The sequence below is a fragment of the Nasonia vitripennis genome (genome assembly GCF_009193385.2).
Source record: "Nasonia vitripennis strain AsymCx chromosome 2 unlocalized genomic scaffold, Nvit_psr_1.1 chr2_random0002, whole genome shotgun sequence".
Taxonomy (NCBI): domain Eukaryota; kingdom Metazoa; phylum Arthropoda; class Insecta; order Hymenoptera; family Pteromalidae; genus Nasonia; species Nasonia vitripennis.
The window spans coordinates 854,675-876,558 of record NW_022279608.1 but is presented as its reverse complement, the minus strand read 5'-3'; the positions used below and the strand labels follow the sequence as shown (position 1 = coordinate 876,558).

General features: G+C 35.2%; 1 protein-coding gene across 16 annotated transcripts in view; it reads right to left on the bottom strand.

Moving 5' to 3' along the window:
• LOC100680429 (protein unc-79 homolog) overlaps nucleotides 1–21,884 on the bottom strand; it is a 2,400,004-nt gene that overhangs the window by 2,196,815 nt on the left and 181,305 nt on the right. For all 16 annotated transcript variants that reach the window (XR_004345182.1, XR_004345183.1, XR_004345184.1 and 13 more), the window contains exons 4-5: nucleotides 21,685–21,855; nucleotides 21,523–21,612 (exon numbers count right to left, since the gene is read on the bottom strand). Coding sequence is in view for 11 of the 16 variants with exons in the window: in XM_031923950.1 (XP_031779810.1) it covers nucleotides 21,523–21,612; nucleotides 21,685–21,855 (261 nt within the window). In the remaining 5 variants the exon portion in view is untranslated. The remainder of the gene's footprint in view (nucleotides 1–21,522; nucleotides 21,613–21,684; nucleotides 21,856–21,884) is intronic.

The window sequence follows — 21,884 nt, the reverse complement described above, 5'->3', positions numbered from 1 at the left end:
CTACCGGACAATAAATAAGCCATAAATCTCTGGCAACTAGACCCAAATAAATGGAAATCGATGCAACATTAAGGGAAATTACAAAAAAACCATTGCAGATGGCCAGGCTAGGGGCCACGTACTGAGGTGCGATGATTAATAAAAGGGGAGCTCACCCCCGCTGAGACACACACCCTCCCAAATTTTTGATTGACCAGAATCTTTTCTATGCTTATGCATTATCCTCTTTCCTATAAATATCAATGGAGAGCAAGGAAGAGCATCTTTCGGATTCCGGAGTTCTTACTGGTAGGGCGAAGCTCTGCGTAACTCGCGTCTGAAATTTTTTTTCCGTAATTGGACTTAGACTCAGAGCGTCCGCCTAGTTTTCGGACTTAGTCGCATTTCTGCCTCAGACACGAGTTGTACTCAGTCAAGGTCCTATATCTTGTACCATTTATAACCAGACGAGTTGAATAAATCTCTTAACTATTAAATCTTGCGTACAAATTATTACATTCAAAACCCTGTGCCCTCAAGACGAGCTACAGCGCCAGAACGAGAGCGAGCCAGCCAATCTGTAACTACAAGCCAGCACTTTGAAAGTAAGTCGTTTGTCCTTATTCTTACTCATACGTTAATGTCAGTGTCGCATGCAACGTTATTGTGTCAGTTCATAGTGTCGTAACTTAACCTTTTCAATATATTTGGAAGTCACTTTGAGTCTCGTTACTCCGTGAGCTATTACTATCGCACCGTCAGTCGAGCTAGTCAAATCGCGCTCCTTTACCTTTTCCCGAGGCGGTATCGCGTGAGCGGACTGTGCCAAATAATAGGTCTTGTCGACTCGGAATTCGTAATTATTTCTAAAGTGCGAGTATTCGCTCTGTGCGGCCGCCCGGACGTAACACATATTATACTTTATATTAAGCATGAACACTTTTTCCCCGGTTCTCCGGCCCTTTAGGGTCACACTATCTATATTTTTTAATTTTATTAGTATTAGAGTGACCTCTTTGTAATTTGCACCTCATTTGAACCTCTTTTACAGTGTGTTTACTTATGAAATTATATTATGCTACTGTTTAATTAAATTAAAAAATACAGATTAAATTAAAATAAAATTTGAATTTAAAAATTAATTAATTTAAAATCAATATTTTAAGAAAAGAAAATGTTTAATGATGTTAAATACCAGGCAGATTGATTAGACAAAAAAAAAGTAATGCATTTTTTTTAATTGAATCATTTAAGATAAACTTTGTATGTGTAAGTTATTTGAATATATATTTATATAAATATATGTATATATATAAAATTAAGAAATATAGATAGTGTGACCCTGAAGGACTGGAGAACCGGAGAACCGGAGAAAAAGTGTTCATGCTTAATATAATGTATTATATATATATATATATATATATATATATATATATATATATATATATATATATAATAATTTGGCACGGGGCAACTGGGCTTTAGCGCGACAGCCGCGAAGATGCTGTCGCGTCAACGAGGGGGATTATTCACTCTTTTTATCTCCGCACGGCTATCCCTCGATGATGCTGAAGTCGACGACGGACGTTAGCCGTCGGTGCAATGCCGACTCCGTACTATGCAGCCGGGTTGCCTCGGTGTACAACTGCGCGGCGTGCGACGCTCGTCGCGCTTTCTTCGCGTATAGAGTCTCCGGCCAGGCGCACGCACTGCAGCCGCGCCGCGACGTAACCGGCTTTACTCTACCGGGTTCGTCGGAAGGACGCAATAGGTTTACGGAAGAAACAGACATGCGTTCGTGTTCAAAAGTATAATGTATATATTCACTCAAGATGTTCATACAATGTAACGCGTGTCGCGAGAGGAGGAGTTCGCACTCGCGGCTCGCACTGGAGACGAGCCGACGACTCGGTGGCAGCGAGCCTCGGCCTCGGCGTCTGCAGCCGATTCGGTGATCTATAAAAGTCCTGGATGGCCGGGAGGCGTCCCTCCTGGCTGAAACAGTGACGTGCTGGGGTACCCCGGGTGCTCGAGGTGATGGTGACTCGGGTGTTCTCCTCCAGCGGATGGTCCTGGTCGTCACTGCTCTCTCTCTCTCTCTCTCTCTCTCTCTCTCTCTCTCTCTCTCTCTCTCTCTCTCTCTCTCTCGTCTCGGAGGCACGGAATATCGCGGGTGGTAAAAAGTCGTACGTCTAGACTGTACTAGCGCTTTTTTCTATCTATCTCGCGCACTGTTACCGCACGCGCTTCCCGAGTACCGTCGAATTGGCAACGTCGCCCTCACGCATGAAATGGTCGCGCGACACAACGAGCGCGCGAAATACGAATTCGCGTTCGCTCGTTACAAATTACATAAATAAACGCACTATAAAAGAGGTTGAAATGAGATGCGAATTACGAAGAGGTCACTCTAATACTAAAGAAATTAAGAAATATAGATAGTGTAACCCTGAAGGACCGGAGAACCGGAGAACCGGAGAAAAAAATGTTCGTGCTTAATATAATTTAAAATTTTTGCTACTGTTTAATTAAATTTAAAAATACAGATTAAAAAGATTTAATTAAATGACTCATTTTAAAATTGTTAAAATATATCTGTTCCCTTGCGATCTAAACCCCAAAGTAGAAAAATTGACGTTAGGAAGTATAAATAATTCAGTTTATACTTTAGGAATAGAATAACTCCTTAGATTCGTACTTTAAGAAGTTTAAATTGATGACTTTATACTTGAGAATCGCATGAAAATATTTTAAAAGTGTGAAGAAGAAAATTTAAACTAATGAAAAAGTTTAGATTGACAATTTTAAACTTTTCAAAAGTTTAAATTGACAATTTTCAACTTTCCAAAAGTATAACATTTAATGAGACTGTTTTAAAGGTTTAAAAATAACATTTTAAACTTTAGGAATAGTTCAAATTTGTAATTTCAAACTTTCTGAAAGTTTAAAATTTCACGGGAACACGTTGAAAGTTTAAAAATAAGTTTTTAAACTTTAGGAAAAGTTGGAATTTATACTTTTGAACTTTCTAAAATTTCACGGTATCATCTCTGGTAGGAACGTTGCCAGGGAGCTAGTAGAATTCGTCTAGAAATGATCATTTCTAAAAGAATTCGTCTAGAAATTAACATATCAGTAGATTTTGTCTGGTTGATCTACCTAAAAACCCTCTACTGGTTACATGAATTTTGCACGTTGTTCTCGGTAGAATATCAAGAACAAATAAAATTAATAAATATAAGGCTTTTTATTACTTTTATATGAATTTAAATATGTTATAATAATAATTAACGATTCAAAGGATTGTTTAGAACTGTAGGAATAATAATTTTCTTCATATTCACGTAAAAAATAAATCTCGTAAAACCATAATCTATATTTGCTGTCATGGAAATAAAGCACTGAAAACGGCTTAACTGTCGATTTTTTTAATAGTAAGTTGGATCTTAATGCGATTTTTTGCATTCGATTCGTGAGAGCGTACACAAACTTTGTGACCTATAGTGATAAATTACTTTTTGAGAAATACATTTGTGCAATAAAAATATGAATTTTAGAAGTGCATTGCAAAAAGACAATGAATAATTAACAACTTGGTAAATATTAAAGGCAATTAATCTAGTTCTGCTACTCGGGGGTTTTTGGGGTCGCTGAACACGAATATCACGACGGCGACTGTCTCCGAGGTACCTGGTGTGGAGGAAACCGTGGCCGTCACTATATTCGTGTTCAGTGACCTCGGAAACCCCGGAGTAACGAGTTTCGACGAATTATTTGAATAATTCCCGTAAAACTCTAGGAGACGATGTTGATACGGTCCACCCTGGACAGCAGGTACCTCGGAGACCGTCGCCGTCGTGATATTCGTGTTCAGCGACCCCGAAAACCCCCGAGTAGCAGAACTAGATTAATTTCCTTTAATATTTACCAAGTTGTTAATTATTCATTGTCTTTTTGCAATGCACTTCTAAAATTCATATTTTTATTGCACAAATGTATTTCTCAAAAAGTAATTTATCACTATAGGTCACAAAGTTTGTGTACGCTCTCACGAATCGAATGCAAAAAACCGCATTAAGATCCAACTTACTGTTCAAAAATATAGGTTATGGTTTCAGGGGATTTATTTTTTACGTGAATACGAAAAATTATTATTCCTACAGTTCTAAACAATCCTTTGAATCGTTAATTATTATTATAACATATTTAAATTCATATAAAAGTAATAAAAAGCCTTATATTTATTACTTTTATTCGTTCTTGATATTCTACCAAGAACGTCGTGCAAAATTCATGTAACCAGTATAGGGTTTTCAGGTAGATCAATCAGATAAAATCTACTGATAATGTTAATTTCTAGACGAATTCTTCTATAAATAATCATTTCTAGACGAATTCTATTAGCTCCCTGGCAACGTTCCTACCAGGGATGATCCCGTGAAATTTTAGAAAGTTCAAAAGTATAAATTCCAACTTTTCCTAAAATTTATTTTTAAACTTTCAACGTGTTCCCGTGAAATTTTAAACTTTCAGAAAGTTTGAAATCACAAATTTGAACTATTCCTAAAGTTTAAAATGTTATTTTTAAACTTTTAAAACAGTCGCATTAAATGTTATACTTTTGGAAAGTTGAAAATTGTCAATTTAAACTTTTGATAAGTTTAAAATTGTCAATCTAAACTTTTTCATTAGTTTAGATTTTCTTCTTCACACTTTTAAAATATTTTCATGCGATTCTCAAGTATAAAGTCATCAATTTAAACTTCCTTAAAGTACGAATCTAAGGAGTTATTCTATTCCTAAAGTATAAACTGAATTATTTATACTTCCTGACGTCAATTTTTCTACTTTGGGGTTTAGAGTGATACAGCGTTCCTCATTTTATGTTCACAAACAAATAACTTTGAAAAAAGAGTATATCTACAGAAAGAATTATTATCAGCATCCCTTTTATCTCGACCAACACTGCAGGTTACATCTTGTAATAGGCATAAATACATACAGCATTCGACATTTCATATTTACACACATATAGATTTAAAAAAAGAGCATATCTGCACAAAGAATTATTTTCAGCATCCCTTGCATCTTGATCTAATCTTAAGATCTACTCTGATAATGTATGTAATATATATATATATATATATATATATATATATATATATATATATATGTTTTGCATATGATTCATAAAATAACTCAGATTAAAAATACGGGTAGACATATTTACCATATTTTTCTGAGAAGATTATTATTTACAGCATCCGAGATATCTGGACCAATCTTACAATGTTGTATGGTAATGTATTCATATACATTAGTAGTAATTAATTACTACAAAAAATGACATAAATACCCTAGTGGACAAAAATGTAATAAATTGTAATAAAACGTAAAGAAATGTAAGAAAATGTAAAAAAATGTACCTTTTTGTTGGATTTTGGACCTTTTTTCCCTATTTGCAGATTTGTTAACTTTTTTTACATTTTATTACTTATGTTATTTTACCGCCTAATATAGTCAATATATTTTTTTAATTATTATCTAGCAAAAAAAGCTCGTTTCGCTCGCGATTAACAAATTAATTGTGATGATTACATGAAACTTTTTGAATAAAGTTTGCTAATGAAAAACCAAGTCTGTAGCGCCGTAGTGTTAAGTTTAATGAATTCGATCAGACTTTCTGTTTTTCTAGAAGTTTAAAAATACAAAATACTCCGTGGTGGATTTGCGAAGCTTTTGCGCCGACATCCCATAATTATTTGACGTGTCATTATTAAATATACTGTTAAATATTAGATGTACACTCGATGGTAGTGAATTCTTATGGAACGTTTTTGAAATGCTCTAATAAGATTGCCAGATTGATAAATTCTAACTAATCAAAAGCACGACTTTGGAAACGTTTTATAAGAATAAATTACCGTCAAATATAAATGAATATATTTAGTACAGGCAACATTCTATAAAAGTAGTTATAGCTACTAGTACACATGACCGGCTTTAAAATTATAGAATAAAATAGAAAAAAATTTTAAATTTTAAAAAATGTTTTCAAACTCTTTGTAATTATTTGATGACAGTATTAATTACATTAACAAAATCTAACATAAAAATAATATTAATTATACATTCTTTTATTTACATTTATAAAATAATGTAAATTGTGAGATTATAACAATCATAACATTTATATTCTGTACTAAAATGTAATACAGAATACGATATTTACTTTTATATTAAATGATAACAAAATCTTCAATCCCTAACGAAAAAGAAAAATGGAAATAATTGAAAAAAAAACGTTATGAACTGCAGATGATAGCAGAAAAATGTCGGAATTAAGACACAGATAACAGTAATCTTCTGTTGTCTTCAGTTTTATTTAGTTTGCTAGATACTTCAGCTAGATTTCTTTTTTTTCAGGTGTAAAATTTTACAATTTAGAAAATAAATAAAAAAATGAATAAAACAGACAATAACTATTAATAAGTAAAGACAACAGTTTTTTCATAGTTTAAAGCAGTTTTCTTCATTTTATATTAATATAAAATTTTAATATAGTGTAGATTTTATAATAAAATGTAACAATGCATAAGAAATTGTAAGAAAAAGTAAAAGGATGTAAGCAGAAGTAAGAAAATAAAAAGTCACCATTTTCTCATATAATATTACGCTTATAGACTTTTTGACATTTTGTTATACTTTCTTACGTATTGTTACATTTGTCGTTTCAAAGAAGAGACCCCCGTGAAATCCTGGATCGATGGATTTGTAATAAATTGTAATAAAACGTAACAAAATGTAATAAAATATAGCAAACTGTAATAAAACGTAAAAAAGGTCCAAAATCCAACAAAAACGTAAAAACGGTACGATTTGTTACATTTTCTTATATTTTATTACACTTGATTACATTTTTTATTTCCACTAGGGTATGTAGAATTTTATATTTGTATGTTAATATTGCTTTATTTTTATTATTATGTTTCATGACCCGGTCACTTTTTGTATACTATTTTTTATTAAAAAGATAACTAAATCCAATTTCTCTTTTATTTTTCTGCAGTAGTATACTGTATTCATGTTTTTGCCACATAGCTATCATGAAATAATTGTCATTCCAGAATGATTTACTAGTTCTGGTGAATTTTTACAAAATTTCTCATTTTATTGTTTTAATATAGTGTAGATTTTTCCACTGTTATCTAAAACGATTTTTTTAATTTTCAGTTCATCAAGGAATTGACGCTTATATCGGTCACCGGGTGGAATTCGACGGAGTGAGCGTGAAACTAAAGTACTGCAGAAAAAGTTTAAGCGACTTGAATTGGCACGAGATACAAATCTACACAGAATTAAAGAAAATCAAGTATTATTTGTAAGGTAAATATCAAATTTTGATTATTATTCTACCAAGTGGCGCGATAGCGCCACGAAGACGAGTTTGAGAAGCAGACGAAGCTTTAGCGCCCGCCACACTATTTACTTCTATATTAGTATCCGAGATTTTACTTTTAAGAAAAACGCTACTTTTGATCATTGTTTCTAAGTGATTTTTATATATTATGACATTTGTGTGCTAATCAGTAATTTTTAATAGAAGTTGTCAAGAAAAACGCTATCATTTATAAAATATAAACAAACTTGTATATGATTTGCTCAAATCATTATCCTTTTCTCCAGTGTGAAAGGACGGTGAAGTTAGCCGCGTCTAGTGTGAAAGGACGGTGAGGTTAGCTGCACATCAAAAATGATATATTTTATATTATAGGTATAAAAATCATTCACGGGCGGTGTCTAGATAAACAGAGTGGCCGATGACGACGTCTAGGTAGTTCACCCCCTGGTTTTTGGTGTCTAGGTATAAAAAACATTCAAGAGCGGTGTCTAGGTGTACAGGGTGGCCGATGACGAGATCTAGGTAGTTGGCTCCTTGGTTTTGGTATCTAGCTAAATAAATTATACGTGGACGGCGTCTAGGTGTACAGGGTGGCCAATGACGAGGTCTGGTTAGTTCGCACCGTGGTTTTCGGTGTCTAGGTGTAGAAATAATTCGAGAGTGGTGTATAACAGAACAATCAGTGATTTCATGTTAGTGATGAAAATGTTACAAAAATGCTGTAATCGAAAGGTGCTAAAGATGCTTATATTTTATTTTTACGACGTCGAATACTCAAAAAAATTCACTAAAAAGGATTAAAATCTCCAAAAAAAAATTAACTTTTAAACTTACATCCCCCGTAATGTAAATGCTACGCATTTGCATAATAGGCACGACCATGCGTATATACTGACATTTTTTTCTTAAAAGGGATATTATTACTTTAAGACAGAAGATTTTTATTAATTAGCGTAGCGTAGAGTATTAGTACCGCGTTTTTGTGCCTAAAATATCGTTTCTAGAGTTGTTGTTTCTGAAGATATGTTTTTAAATAATGTTTGTTACGGTAAAAAATTGTGTTTTGAAAATATTTATAACTTTTATATTTAACATTTTTAATGAAAAACGTAAAGCCGCAAAGTTTTCTAGTAAATAATTTATTTTTTGCTGTAAAAAAACGATTTTGGGCTGTTAACTCGAGTTATAAGTATTTTCATGATTTGATGTCAATAGAAAAAAGTTGTATTTTCCAAAGATCTACAACTTTTCTGTTTAACTTTTTTTTTGTAGAATGCTTGGATTTAAAGTTACAGTCCAAAAACCGTTTTTAGCGATTTTTGAAGGTGGTCGCATTTTGTATATATGTCAGGAATCAGGCCCAAAATAGGACCGTCAGCATAATATTATGAGACGAGTTTCCAAGAAAATTTTGAGCCCGATTGACTAAAGTCTCTCAGAGATAATCGCATCACAACAAAATTTTTATTCAAAAACACGTAAAAATCGAACAAATTGTGCCCGCATTTTAAAACGACGTAGAGGATCGGGATAAAAAAATGTTTTTCAGTTTATGCGAGAGGAGACTTCTCCTAAAATTTCAGCCCGATCGATCGAAAATTGCGTGAGATATCGCGCATCTCACACATTTTTCGCGCACGAAACTATATAAGGCACTTCCGTGTCGCGGTCCTGCCTAAAAAGTAAAAGGTTTGGCGAGTTTGATATACTCCGCAACGAAATTACAGATAGAATAGAACAGAGTTTAATCAAACAAAGTCAAGTTTATTATATTTAATCGTAATGAAGCGAGGAACAACTCTCAAAATAATTACTATTTACATTTTGTTTATTGGTGGTCAAATAAAATTTTCTTTTTATGTATAAGAACGTCATATAAACACCATAAGTACAATGAAACAGGCATGGCGAGTTAAATAGTAGTTATCTTGAGAGTTGTTCCTCGTTTTATTACGATTAAATATAATAAACTTGATTTTGTTTGATTGATCTTAGTTCTTTTCTATCTGTTATTTGCGTGATATATCAAACTCGCCTAACCTTTTACTTTTTTTAAAGTTAATTTTTTTTAAAGACTATTACTTAGCATGATTTTTAATAAATGAAACTTTTTCAGCGAAGCCGGCCAAGGAGATTGTGCGTTCGTTCATTCATTCTGCTATATGATGGCAACTTTTATTCTTTGATGGAGATTCTTTGCGTTCCTTTCTACGTTCAAAGTTTGTAACGAATGAGTATTTGTTCATAATGAATATTTAGTTTCGTGTCCCTTGTACTTTATGCTGTAGCAAGTTTGTTACACTGCATTACAAATTTTTAATAAAATGATTATCTGTATTAATGTACGTGTATAAATCTGATAGCGCGTTAATACTATTATATCAAATTTTGTTCTCGACAATATGGCAAAGCAAAGAATTCTTCGTTTTGTGCAGAAATGAGAAAGCTTCCGACGCTTTTTTAAGGCATATAATTCTCTCGCAAATTTCTAATTGAACTTTTCTAATTTCGAATTGTATTGTCTTTTGCCCTATTATCTACTGACTCTCTATTCGATACAGGTAATTAACCTCTTCCTTCATAAACTCTTCTTACACGAGCTTAAAGAAAAAAGCTCCTTGTTTTGAATGCCTCACACATTGCGCTGGCCTATACTATAAATTATGCTCGTTGTCAAAATGAAAAAGAAAAATGTGAACATGGGCTAGTATATACATTAGAGCAAAGTCTCCGTATCATAGTCCTTCAATAAATAATGAAATTACCTTGCATTTTGCAATTCTAAATTTATGAAAGTAAAATTACAATCGATTTTTCATTAAAAGGTTTTTTTAAATTAACGATAACTATCGAAAAAAACAGTATTTGAACAAATTTAACATGCAGTGACGACATGTATTCTCGATTTTCTTTTTATTTATTTACTGGGTTGCCAGGCAAATACAGTTATGCATGCACCGTATTCAATGTTTTGTAATTCGACAGATACTTAATTTGTTTATAAAGTACAAATATCAAGCCAGAAAAAGAGAGAAATATAATTTGCTATGAATCGAGATCACATTCATACGGCAATGTTCCGATATCTCAGCGCAAATCATGACAACGTCATTGCAGCTTGGGGCATGTTTGCAGGAGAGTACAATGAGTCTACTTTTACAAACAATGGGGTGAGGGAAAAAATTTTGAAAAATAAATATTTGAAAGGCAAAAATTACGAATTGAATTATAAGGAAAGGTAAAATTTTAAGTCCCAGAATATTGGAAAGATATAATTTTGAAAACCTAAATTTGGAAATTCTTAGAAATATCGCTTTTGCAATATTTAATTTACAAATATTACTTTTCGCAATATTTCAATTTAACATTTTTGTTTTATAAATTTTTTCATTTCAAAATCTCAGTTTATAAATTTTGAATTTCTAATCTTTACCCTTTCTCATTTTTATTTTTCAAAATTTGTACCCTCATCCCAAATAATAGACCTATCAATAAACAGACAACAAGAATGTGGGCCCAAAAAAATCCACATTGGATTATTGAAAACGATAGGCAAAATAGGTAAAATTATTAAGTAATAATACTAAAATTTAATTATTCGTTTTGAAAAGACATTTGATAACATTAAATTATAATATTACAATACAATAGTAATTTTTGCACGTTGATTTAGATGTAAGGTGAATGGATCGGAATCGTTTGAGGTCGAATTATAGGCCCAATATTATCCCAATATTATATACCCAATTTATGATCAAAATTTAACGACAAGACGATACAGGCGTTCCTTGAGACTTGTAAACAATCGCTTAAATCACAATCCAGTTGCCCGAGATGATATGTGGTGGCAGATGAACGGAGCTCCGGCGCACAATGCTGCCATAGTCACGGATTATTTGGAAGAATTGTTTTCAGGACGTTGGATGGGTTTGAATTCTCCACATGTAAGGTTTCCCGCAAGATATCCCGACTTGACGCTCTTAGATTATTATTACCTTTTTGGTAATTTAAAACGGATATGTTACCAGGAGGTAAGAAGAATTATTATTCGTCGATAGTTTATACAATAAAAACTAACAAAAGTTTAATATAACATTAAGCTCTAACGACAAAAAAATGTTTATATTATTATTGAGCCAGTTTGGTATTTAAGCTCGGCGGTTCACTGACTATCAACTTTGGGTTGTCGCAGTTCCTTAACGGTACGCCTTCTGAAATTTGGAGCCGTTGTTGTCGAGCCAGCCGATGCAGCGCAACTCCTTGGTGCCACAGATCGCGTCGTCGTACTTGCTCAGCTACAGGTACACTTAGGCCATGATGTCATGCTTCATTTAAGCAGTTCAATTTCCAGCAGAGGCTCCTCGAGAAGCAGCTGGCTTAACTTTAGGCCCATCGAAGCCAAAACTAATTATGGCAGTTTAGAAGTATCTTCTGTTTTATGGAGATCGGTCAATGGATCAGGAGTGTCAGTTTCCATAGATTTGTACATTGAGGTCTTGAATTCTTTTAGCTCTGAAAAATATTCAATTTATGTAATGTTTGTATCGTCTCAGTAGAAATAAAGGACATGATTAATACTTACTCAAGTAGTTGACGAGTCTCTGTAATTTGCTGCAGCTGCTGGCAGTATCAAAGCTCTGAATACTTGGCTGTCCTGATTTAGATTCCCTTGCGTATTCGTATCTTGAGAATAAACCTTTGAAAGACAAAAGAAATTAATCCAGAATTCATGTTATACTAATAAACTAATTTTATATTAAACTTTTCTAGTACCAACCTTTGAGCAGAGCTCCAGTATGCAGCAGATCAATAGTCTCCTTAATTGCGATGTTGCCCCAGTATGAAATTTCAATAGCCCTCTCTAATTTCTTGACAGTAAAAATCTTGTTATTGTTTTCAAAATTGACATTGAGTTCTACATAGAAAATTGGACGGGGAGGTAGAATTCCAATCACTCGCAATTAAGATAGTTCATGTTGCAACTGTCCAGCAGCACTTTTCAGTATTTTCTCCGTAGGTTCATTTGCATCAATTTTATTTTGTGCAAACACATTGACTAGTTGAAAGTCTGGTATCACACTCACATGAGATACTTCTGTTCCTTAGCCCATTAGTTGAGCACCTAGGAGAATGGACCCACCTTCTCGTAGGGACCATAGGTGATGGTAGAGGGTTCTAGGTCACAGGCTTGATTTTAGAGTAACTCTGAACATTCCTCGGAGGCAGCATGACAGTTGTGGTCTGCTTGTTCACCGAGTAAGTAGTGTAGTGGTACAGATTGCCAGTGTATTTGACGAGCTGCTTTTCCTTTTCCAGGATCTCCTTAGAATGAAGCACCAGTAAATCACGTGTTTTTATAGCATTTTCCGGGACCAGTTCTACCAGCTCTACCTGCTCTGTTTAGCTGCAGCTTGACTGATTGGAGTTACGATGAGGCTATCCATCCTTAATTCAGAAGCCTTTGAAGGAACAAATAAAACGTCTTTCACGTGTATGAGTCCTAGCATGCTGTAAAAGATCACCTGACGGCTCGATGCATATGTGCTTCACAGGGTTACCCTCGGACAGAACGATCTCCTACGTCGTGATGTGGCTTGTTGCCTGATGGGTCTCGAGTTGCGGCGACTCGTACGCGTCCCGCTTGCGCTCGAAACGGTCTGCTGTATGCGGTCGAAGAAGACCGTGATGCTGAGCGAATCATCGCACCTACCATGTCAGTAAGGCAGCTGGGCGATTTTGCGAGCGTGTTGCAATCATGACCTCCTTGAGCACAGGCATTAAATAACCTGCACATAGCAGACCGCACGCACTAACCTCGAGAATCGAATCACAACACTACAACAGTACGGAAGTGCGCCGCTTGCCGCCATATTTGGTTTCCCCTCCGCCATTTTTGGTTTACCCCGCGAATGATTCCCTCTTCAAAAATTAATTTTCAAAATTGATTTAAAAGTAAATAACAGAAGGGTATTCGTGTAATCGCGATTTAAGCTTAATTTGCCACAACCTATCGGATGGAGGGGCCTGAAACATCTACCACACTTTTTTTGCATCATTGAATGAAACATAGTGCCGTAAAAAAACTTTACGGTTTGGGGAAAAAAGGGTACGGTAACTTTGTAGGACGTGATTTGACCTTTAATTATCTTCCCCAGTTTAATTTTTCCAACGCCAGTTTTCCCAAAATCGACAAAAAAGAAATGTGTCCGCTTTATCTGCGACATACTGTATATTCAAATAACTTATACAATGTTGTAACGGGGTTTCCGGAAACTAATTCGCACAAAAGTAAAGCGACGAGGAGGAGTCGACCCCACGTCCCCGATTTCTTAAGGCGCGTGCTCTAACCACTGAGCCAACGACGCACTACCCTACACTCGCGCCGACTAGCTCTTACGGGCGCTATACCTGCCTGTTACAATGTATATATACAAAGTTTACAACATTTTAAATGTTCTAATTTCAAAAAAATGTATTACTCATACAAAAAATAGAGCATTAGCAAAACCACCGGCAATTTTTTGGCACATGTAATTGTGTCTAATAAATATGCCTGGTATTTCATACCATTAATAATTTTCTTTTCTTAAAACATTAATTTTAAATTTATGCTACTCTTTTATTTAATTTAAAAATACAGATAAAAAAAAACAATTAAATGGTTCATTTTACAATTGTTAAAATATATCTGTTCCCTTGCATAATCTTATAACATAAAATTTACAATCTTTTAAAAATGTCAACTTTTAGATAATTGGAAAAACTTATGTATTTTATCCCACTAATCACTAATCTTACTTTTTTTTACGTCATCTAAAACTTTTGTCTCGAACTTTAAATAACACCTTATTAATGCAGGTAAACGTAATTCAAAATTGCAGAAGTGGTTACAAATATTTAAATTAGCTTAATGACTATGCAATATGTTTTATACATATATAATCTTATAATCTGTACAGGGTAATACTAAAACAATACATCATTTTAGTACCAACGTGATCAGCGTGAAAAATGGAGTCCAGGAGAATTGGTGCAAAAAATTTTTCTCCACTTTTCAATTTCCCAGTCAGGAAAAGAAAATCCCCCCACCACTGCGCCAGGCGGAGAAGCGCGTGAGGGGAAGTGAGCGCAGTGACGGCCGCGTGGTGACGAGTGAGGGAAACCGTTGTTAAGGAAGTCGGCGACAGCTGCGCGAAAAAAAGGGGAAGCGGACGCAATATGAACTATTTCCGCAGAATCTAATGATCGGCTTGCGCCGAAAACTAATGTTCCATGAGCAAAATCTTTGCAATTGGAGAAAAGCTAGTAGGTGTATAGCCCAACGCAGATTGAAACGTAACCTATTTACAGGTTATCTGGCTCTTGTATTTTAATTTCAAATAAATCTGTCCTTTGACGCACAGCCCGAACTTGGTCGGTACGAATACGAACTATCGAGAGCTAGGCGCGAAAAAATTTCAAACGAAAGACCGCTTTTATAGCACAGAACGTCCTTCCTCTTGTTTCCGTTGCGTGAGCGGTAATTAGAAATGTTCTGTGTGTATGACTGTCCAAGTCTCTACGCTCGGTTTTACTTTTTTTAGCTGAAAAGAACGTAGGTCTAAAGCCCCGTAGAGGTAGCGTAATTTTTGAGCATAGCACACAAGACCGCATGTTTTCGCTTGCCTTCACCGCAAGGACTTAAGGTTTTAGAATGGAAAAAAGAGCATTTTAGCAGAATATCCTAACTTTATACTAGACTTTTCCATATCACAGAATATTTCATGACCTAATTCCTTCTCCTTCATTTCCAGATTTCCTCGATGTCCTGGGCATTCTCCGATCACAGTGAATTGAAAGCAGCAAAATAATTTATTCTGATGCCAACTTTTAAGGCTTTATTTAGAGAAAATTGGATAGAAATAAATGTCTAAGAAAGTATTACTTGTTATTACTCAATATCTGTTTATTACTAAGAAACTTATTGTGCTTTAAATAGTTCCACGGCGAAGTGGCGCGTTGTGCACACGTGTACACAGCTACTCTGCCTCACAGCATCGCAAAATCTGCGGCAGAGAGACCCTGCTCGTTTTCCGGAAAAATTCTCCGTCAGAAAAAAATCTTGCTGTTTTTTCAATCTTTGGTGAGAAAAAGAGTTTGTGTTTGCGTGTCACGTCACCCAGAAGAGCTCGCTTAATCGCTCGATCTTGGCCGCAGAGAAGCCCGCTATAAAAATCCCGTGGTTTTTACAATCTTTGGTAAAAAAGAAGGGGCTGTCTCGGGGACAGCCGATAGAAGTGAATACTGAATTAGGTGTGTTGTAGACTTCGTTTTTTTTTATCTAGGTGAAATAATAAAAATATGTTTATCGTTATTCATACATTATTTTATTTATTACAAACTTTATTTATCTATTGTAGAATCACAGGTATCTTCATTTTTTAATTCAATAAAAGAAACAATTGGTTTGTGGTAACTAAAGTATGATATAAATATTTTAGAATCGATTTTATATAAAAATCGTGAAAATACTGCATCTAATGTTGCGCCATACTTAGTAGTTGATTGTTGCGCATCATTATTCACGTGTAATTGAAATTTATCTTTGAGGGATGTAATTAATGGTTCTGCAGCAAATTTAACATTAAAATCTCCTGCTAAAATCAGTGGCATTTCATGGTCATTTGTACCAAGCTCCCGTGATCCTAATTGAGTGTATACAAGTAGTGATCTATGGATAAATTGAATTATGTCTGTAATGCTTTGATTGGGTGAAATGTAAATCGCAGCCATGATACATATTTGACGGTCTTCTAAAACGTAGTGAGCAGAACATATTTCAGCTATTTCTGTTTAAGTACAACTGACGCTTAGACGCGGGATAGCATTATTTCAGTTTATGCTAGGTAGAGAAAGCCGAGCGCGTGGGAACGCGGGATAGCATTGTCCAGAGTATAGCGTTACTTCAGTCGTCATCGCGCGGCCGCCGGCGCGCTCACTTCCCCTCACGCGCTTCTCCGCCTGGCGCAGTGATGGGGGGATTTTCTTTTCCTGACTGGGAAATTGAAAAGTGAAGGAAAATTTGTTGGACCAATTTCCCTGGACTCAGTTTTTCACGCTGATCACGGTGTACCAAAATGTTGTATTATTTTAAAATCACCCTGTATAAGATAAGATTTTATATAAAAGCCTTACACATTAAAATTTTTTAATGACGCAAATTAACAATTTGGCCTATTAGTATGGGAAAGTAGAGTATAATTAGATATACGTAAAATTTTTACTTTGAATATCATTTAAAACGTAAAAAGTGCACAATCTTCTGTCCTTTAGTAATTTTTTTTTTTTTTTTGTCGAAAGTTTAGATGTGGGACATTATTTCCGATCACAAGCAATTACAACTGTCTTATTTAATAATTATTTGTAGGTTATAACAGAGGTCGACCACAAATACTATTGGAGTCGGCTTCTGAGAAAACTCGATAAAGAAGATTGACTGATCTCAGCACTCAGATAAATACTGATGAGTTGTGTGATTCATCTAAAAAAACTAAAATTTGATGGAAATGAAAGTGGAGTACAGTTAGTGGATAAAATTTGTAATGCGGAGTCCGCTAATGAACTGTTAAATAGAAATAAAAAGAAGAAACCAAAATTACTTCACAAAAAGGATTATCTTTAATGATTAAGGCAAACCTGACAAAGAAGTCGTATATTTTATTGAGAAAAAATGCTTTGAAATATAAGTGTAATATTTACCCACCTTATAAAAAGGTAGATGATTAATTTTATTGGTATGCGAACATGGGAAAAGAGTGAATGTGTTTAAGCGTGTAGAAAGTAATTTTGGCAGCTTGTTTTAATTTCCTGATGAAAATGGGTCATGAGGAAATTAACGAATAATTATTTTGGTCCTTAAGGAGAATAGCACAACTTAATAGATAGGTGCTCGAATAAACGGTTTATTTACTAAAATTTAAGTACAAAAAAAAGTAAAAATATCGTTTTACAATGAAATTAAGTTATTTTTTAACTTTTTTTTATTAAGCTTTTATTATTAATATGCATACTTGTAACGGTTTAACTTTCCCCAAGAGACTGTATAGAGTCGGTTCCAGGAACTGTCGGTTCCAGGATCAGGATAGAGGAAAGGAGCAAAAAAAAGTCTGTTTTTATATTTGTGGGGGCTCCCGCTGTCCACCACCGGAGTCACCGCAGGAAGCAGCGCCTGATCTCCAGGCCTGACTTCGAGTGAGCAGCCGCTCCATCCGGCCACTGCCTCTCCCGTGGCGCCCCCTCCGAGCCGCCACGATGGGTGGCGAACTGGCGACGCGGCGAGGCTTGAGCGCCATGTTGGTTAGAACGCTCTGAACCGCCCGACAGGCAACACCGTAGCGCCTCAGAGCAGAGAGAGAGAGAAAGAGAGAAAGAGAGAGAGAGAGAGAGAGAGTCCTGTACATCAATAAAGTCCACGTTTTGTATTTTTATTTAAACGACGAGTGTTTTACTTCTTCGACACCTCGAGCCTGGTGAGGATCCTCGAACTTCCCTGGACCTTAATATCCAAATATTCTCAACAATAACAAAATATATTTCTTAGTTAAACAATATCATTTGGAATCAGTTGTTAAATCCCGGCTGAAACAGAAATCAATTATGCGTCTTGTTAAAAATAGTTCGCCTTTACAAGTAGAATTGTTTAATCTAACGCCGTTAACAATTTACACGAACATATGCGCAATTTCGTTACAAGAATGATTCGATGTTCGCGGCTGCGGTGTATCGGTTCGGTGGCGGTATGACGGGTCGGTGGCGAATTTTGAGGTTAGGAATTCATTCGGTACGGTGGACTCGTGTGGGCACGGCTACGCCGATTCGAATCTGTCGTGTAATAACGATCTCGACCGCTCTGTGTGCGCACAGTAACTGCCGGGATAGTGTTACGGTGTTTTGAGGTTATCCCTCGGATTTGTGGAGTCGTGAGCTCACGGCTTCACAAATCTTCGTCGCTCGTCTCGTTCTTCTCTTTATCTTGTGTGCATACAGAGACAAAGCGAGTCGTGAGATGTCGGCGTAAGGCTGGCTTGGTTGTTTAGGAATTTACCTTTGATTCACCAGGACGTAAGCGCACGACCGGGCGAATCGCCTGCGGAACTATTGTTACTCCCTTAATCCTGTAGGCTCACAGTGGCAGAGGGAGGCAGCAATGTGTCGGAATGTAGGTTAGGATTTTACGGTGGCACCGGATGTCGCCCACGTGTGCTCACGTAGACGAGGCTCGGTGTCGTTCGGGTGTTCCGGATTACCTCGTGTGCTCACGATGGCAATTCGGAGTTTCGGGTTACGGTTCGTCTACCAAATCGTCACGTGGGCTCACGAGACGATTTCGTCGGTGTAGGTCTATCTCTCGTTATTCCTTGTAGTAACGTGTGCACACGATACTACCCGGAGTGGAGCTCGAGTAAAACTGCCCGTTGCGCCGCGCGATCCGTCTTATAAAGGCGCGCGATGCGGATATGTATAGGTGCTTTTACGGCGCACCGTGTGCGCCGCTCGCGCCGCCTGGCACGTCGTCGCTGAGTCACTCGTCGGCTGCCGCGCTCCGTGCTCGTGCCGACTCGCCCTGCGGATGTTGCGCGCGCGCGCTCGATCCGCGTCGTGCGGATTCGCCTTTCGTTCTTTGCGGGCGCGCGCTCTCTGCGCATGCCGCGTCTATTGCGTCCGCCTTCACACGTATTTACATGTGCGAGACTCGTGTTTCGTCACATACTTATAAATCTATATATAACAAAATATTTTATAACATTTAGAAATTAGTGAAGTAAAATGCGAGGTCTCCTTACAAAGTTTATTATAACACACTATAATGAGATTATTTGAATATTTTAAATTAGATTTCAATGAAGATGCAAACATAGAATTAGTTCTTTTAGTAAAATAAGGTTTTGACGGCACTAATGCTAATAGATACAAGCAAAAGTCTGTGTATAAAAGTAGTGTGATTGACTATATTTTTTGCCCTTCTTTTTAGTTCCATTACAGTTGCTCGACAAAAGTACTGGACAAATTTTTTGGCATAACGAAAGGCCATCATTGACTCGATTCTGTCGGCCTATAAAAATTCTATACGAAAAAGAAACTGCTAAGCTATGTAAAAAATAGAAGATCTAAAATTAGAAATAGATCAGTTAGAGAATATTGAAATTGCAGGATGTAAAGTAGGCTTTGAAATGATGTTAACAATGATAGTTGGAAAGGTGCATACAATAATATTAATAACAATAATAATAATAATAATATTAATAATAATAATAAAATAATAATAATAATAATAGATATTTTATAGTCTAAAGCCATACAGAAAATAATCATGATTTATGCCATGATCAGCGATATGATGTTTCATATGAAAGATTATTCATCTGATTAGATCTGATTATTATCCCAAATTATATTTAATTAATCAGATTAAATCGAATGTTCAATATTATATTATTTAGGTAATTCATGGTCATTGATGATTAATCATATACTTTTTAAGTACGTTATATGTTTCTAGATATGATTATTTTCAGTAAGGATGATCATTTTAAATATTTGTATTTCTGCGAAGAAAATATCAAAATTATTAGTGTTAGTTTTCTAAATGATTTACTGATTCTTAATATCTGACTAATAAGTATAAAATGTCATTATTTTCAAATTCATTTCAGGTATGCAATGCTCTGAATGAGACATCATCTCAAAGATGTTTTCTATATGGAGCTACTATATTAGAAATGAATAAAATTGATAATCTCCTTGATAAGCAAATAAAAATATCAAGTATAAAATATGGATTCTCAGTTTTACATGCAAGAATTCGTTTTATGGAACTTGTATTACATATTTGTTATCGTATGCAGCTTAAAATCTGGAGAGTTAGTATATGTATCATAAATTTTATTCCAATTGGAAATAACGCGTATTTGTGTATATCTATGAATGTTTGTTTTAATTATGGTAATCTTCTTCTTAATTGATATTGTTACATTGAATGTACCAAAAGATAAAGAATCTAAAATCACTTAGAAAAAGAAACAAATACAAGATCATCTTTATGAAAAACTAGGAATATTAGTGGATGCACCAACTCAAGGTTCTGGCAATACGAATGATGGTAGTACAGACAATATTTTAACACCGTAGATATCGTTACCTAAGCCACAGGTAATCAATTTAACTTTCTTTCATTATGCTTCACTTTAAAAATTTAATTATAAATTTGCTTAAAAAATAGTAAACTGATGCACAAACACACACACACACACACACACACACTTTATGGATAACTTATATGAATAATTTTTTCAAAATACACAATTTAAACTCTAAATATTTTCTAAAAACTACATCCTTTTACAAATCAAATGTTTGATAATATTTGACTTAACGAGATTTGTTTGTAATATAAATTTAAAGCAGTACGATTTTATAAGTAATAGTACATGTAACGCAATCGATTTCTATAAAAAAGCACGTGTACGATGCTCGTCAGCCCGAAAATTCCCGACGTAGTAAAACGGTAAACGGATGGCCGCTTGGGCCAGCCCCCTCCCGTAACTGAAGGGCTATCCGGACCGCGCTCTCCGCCCCTGCCATTCCGATTGGTTGATCGGTACAAGAAGCGGAACAAACAAAACCTTCGACGGTCGACGCGAAAGAACAGAAAATTAGTTCCTCTGGAGACACGTCACGAGTCGCTTCTACTCCAGAAATTTGTCACGCAACTAAAAAAAAATTAGTTTTTCATCTTCCAACACCCAAGTGTTAGATCATTTGCGACACCCTCACCCTAGCAACCATTATCACATTCCCTTGCCTTTTACACTTCCAAAGAGTGACCCTGACATGATCCGGCAGTGCTACGGACGAAGACCGCACATGGACCAGGTGAAAATATAAAGTTCCTACGAATAACAAATAACTCGTAAAGATGGATAATTTCTTCTGTATCCCATTAAAAATATATATTTAAGACTGCAAAATTTTAAGAATTTATAAAATTTGAGTGCAGTTATTGTTGCATTCTGTTCGGCTTAAAAGAATCAGTTTCTGAGAATGAGTAAAGATACCCTACAAACTAATTAAAAATATAAAAATCGTATACGTAAGACTTTTACCAGAATTAGTTGAATATTCAAAAATCATCATCACAACCGCAGAAATTGATTGGCTAGCGTAATTTTCTATTCCATCTTCGGTCTCTCGCCCTGATTTAAAAAAATTGATTTTTATTGAAATGTTAGTAAACTTTTTTATTTAATATTGAAATCCAAACTTACCGATAGTAAATGGTAATATATAAAAACACAAATAATTTATAACCTCTTGGTGTAGCTCTTCTGGCAACACAGCAACTGTGCTTGCCGTTAAGTATGGCAGACTATCAATCAAATCGTGGTCTAAAAATGGTAATAAACATGCTAGACATTGTAGCAAACTTTGACCAAATCCTGAAATTAAAAATATTTTTGTATAGATT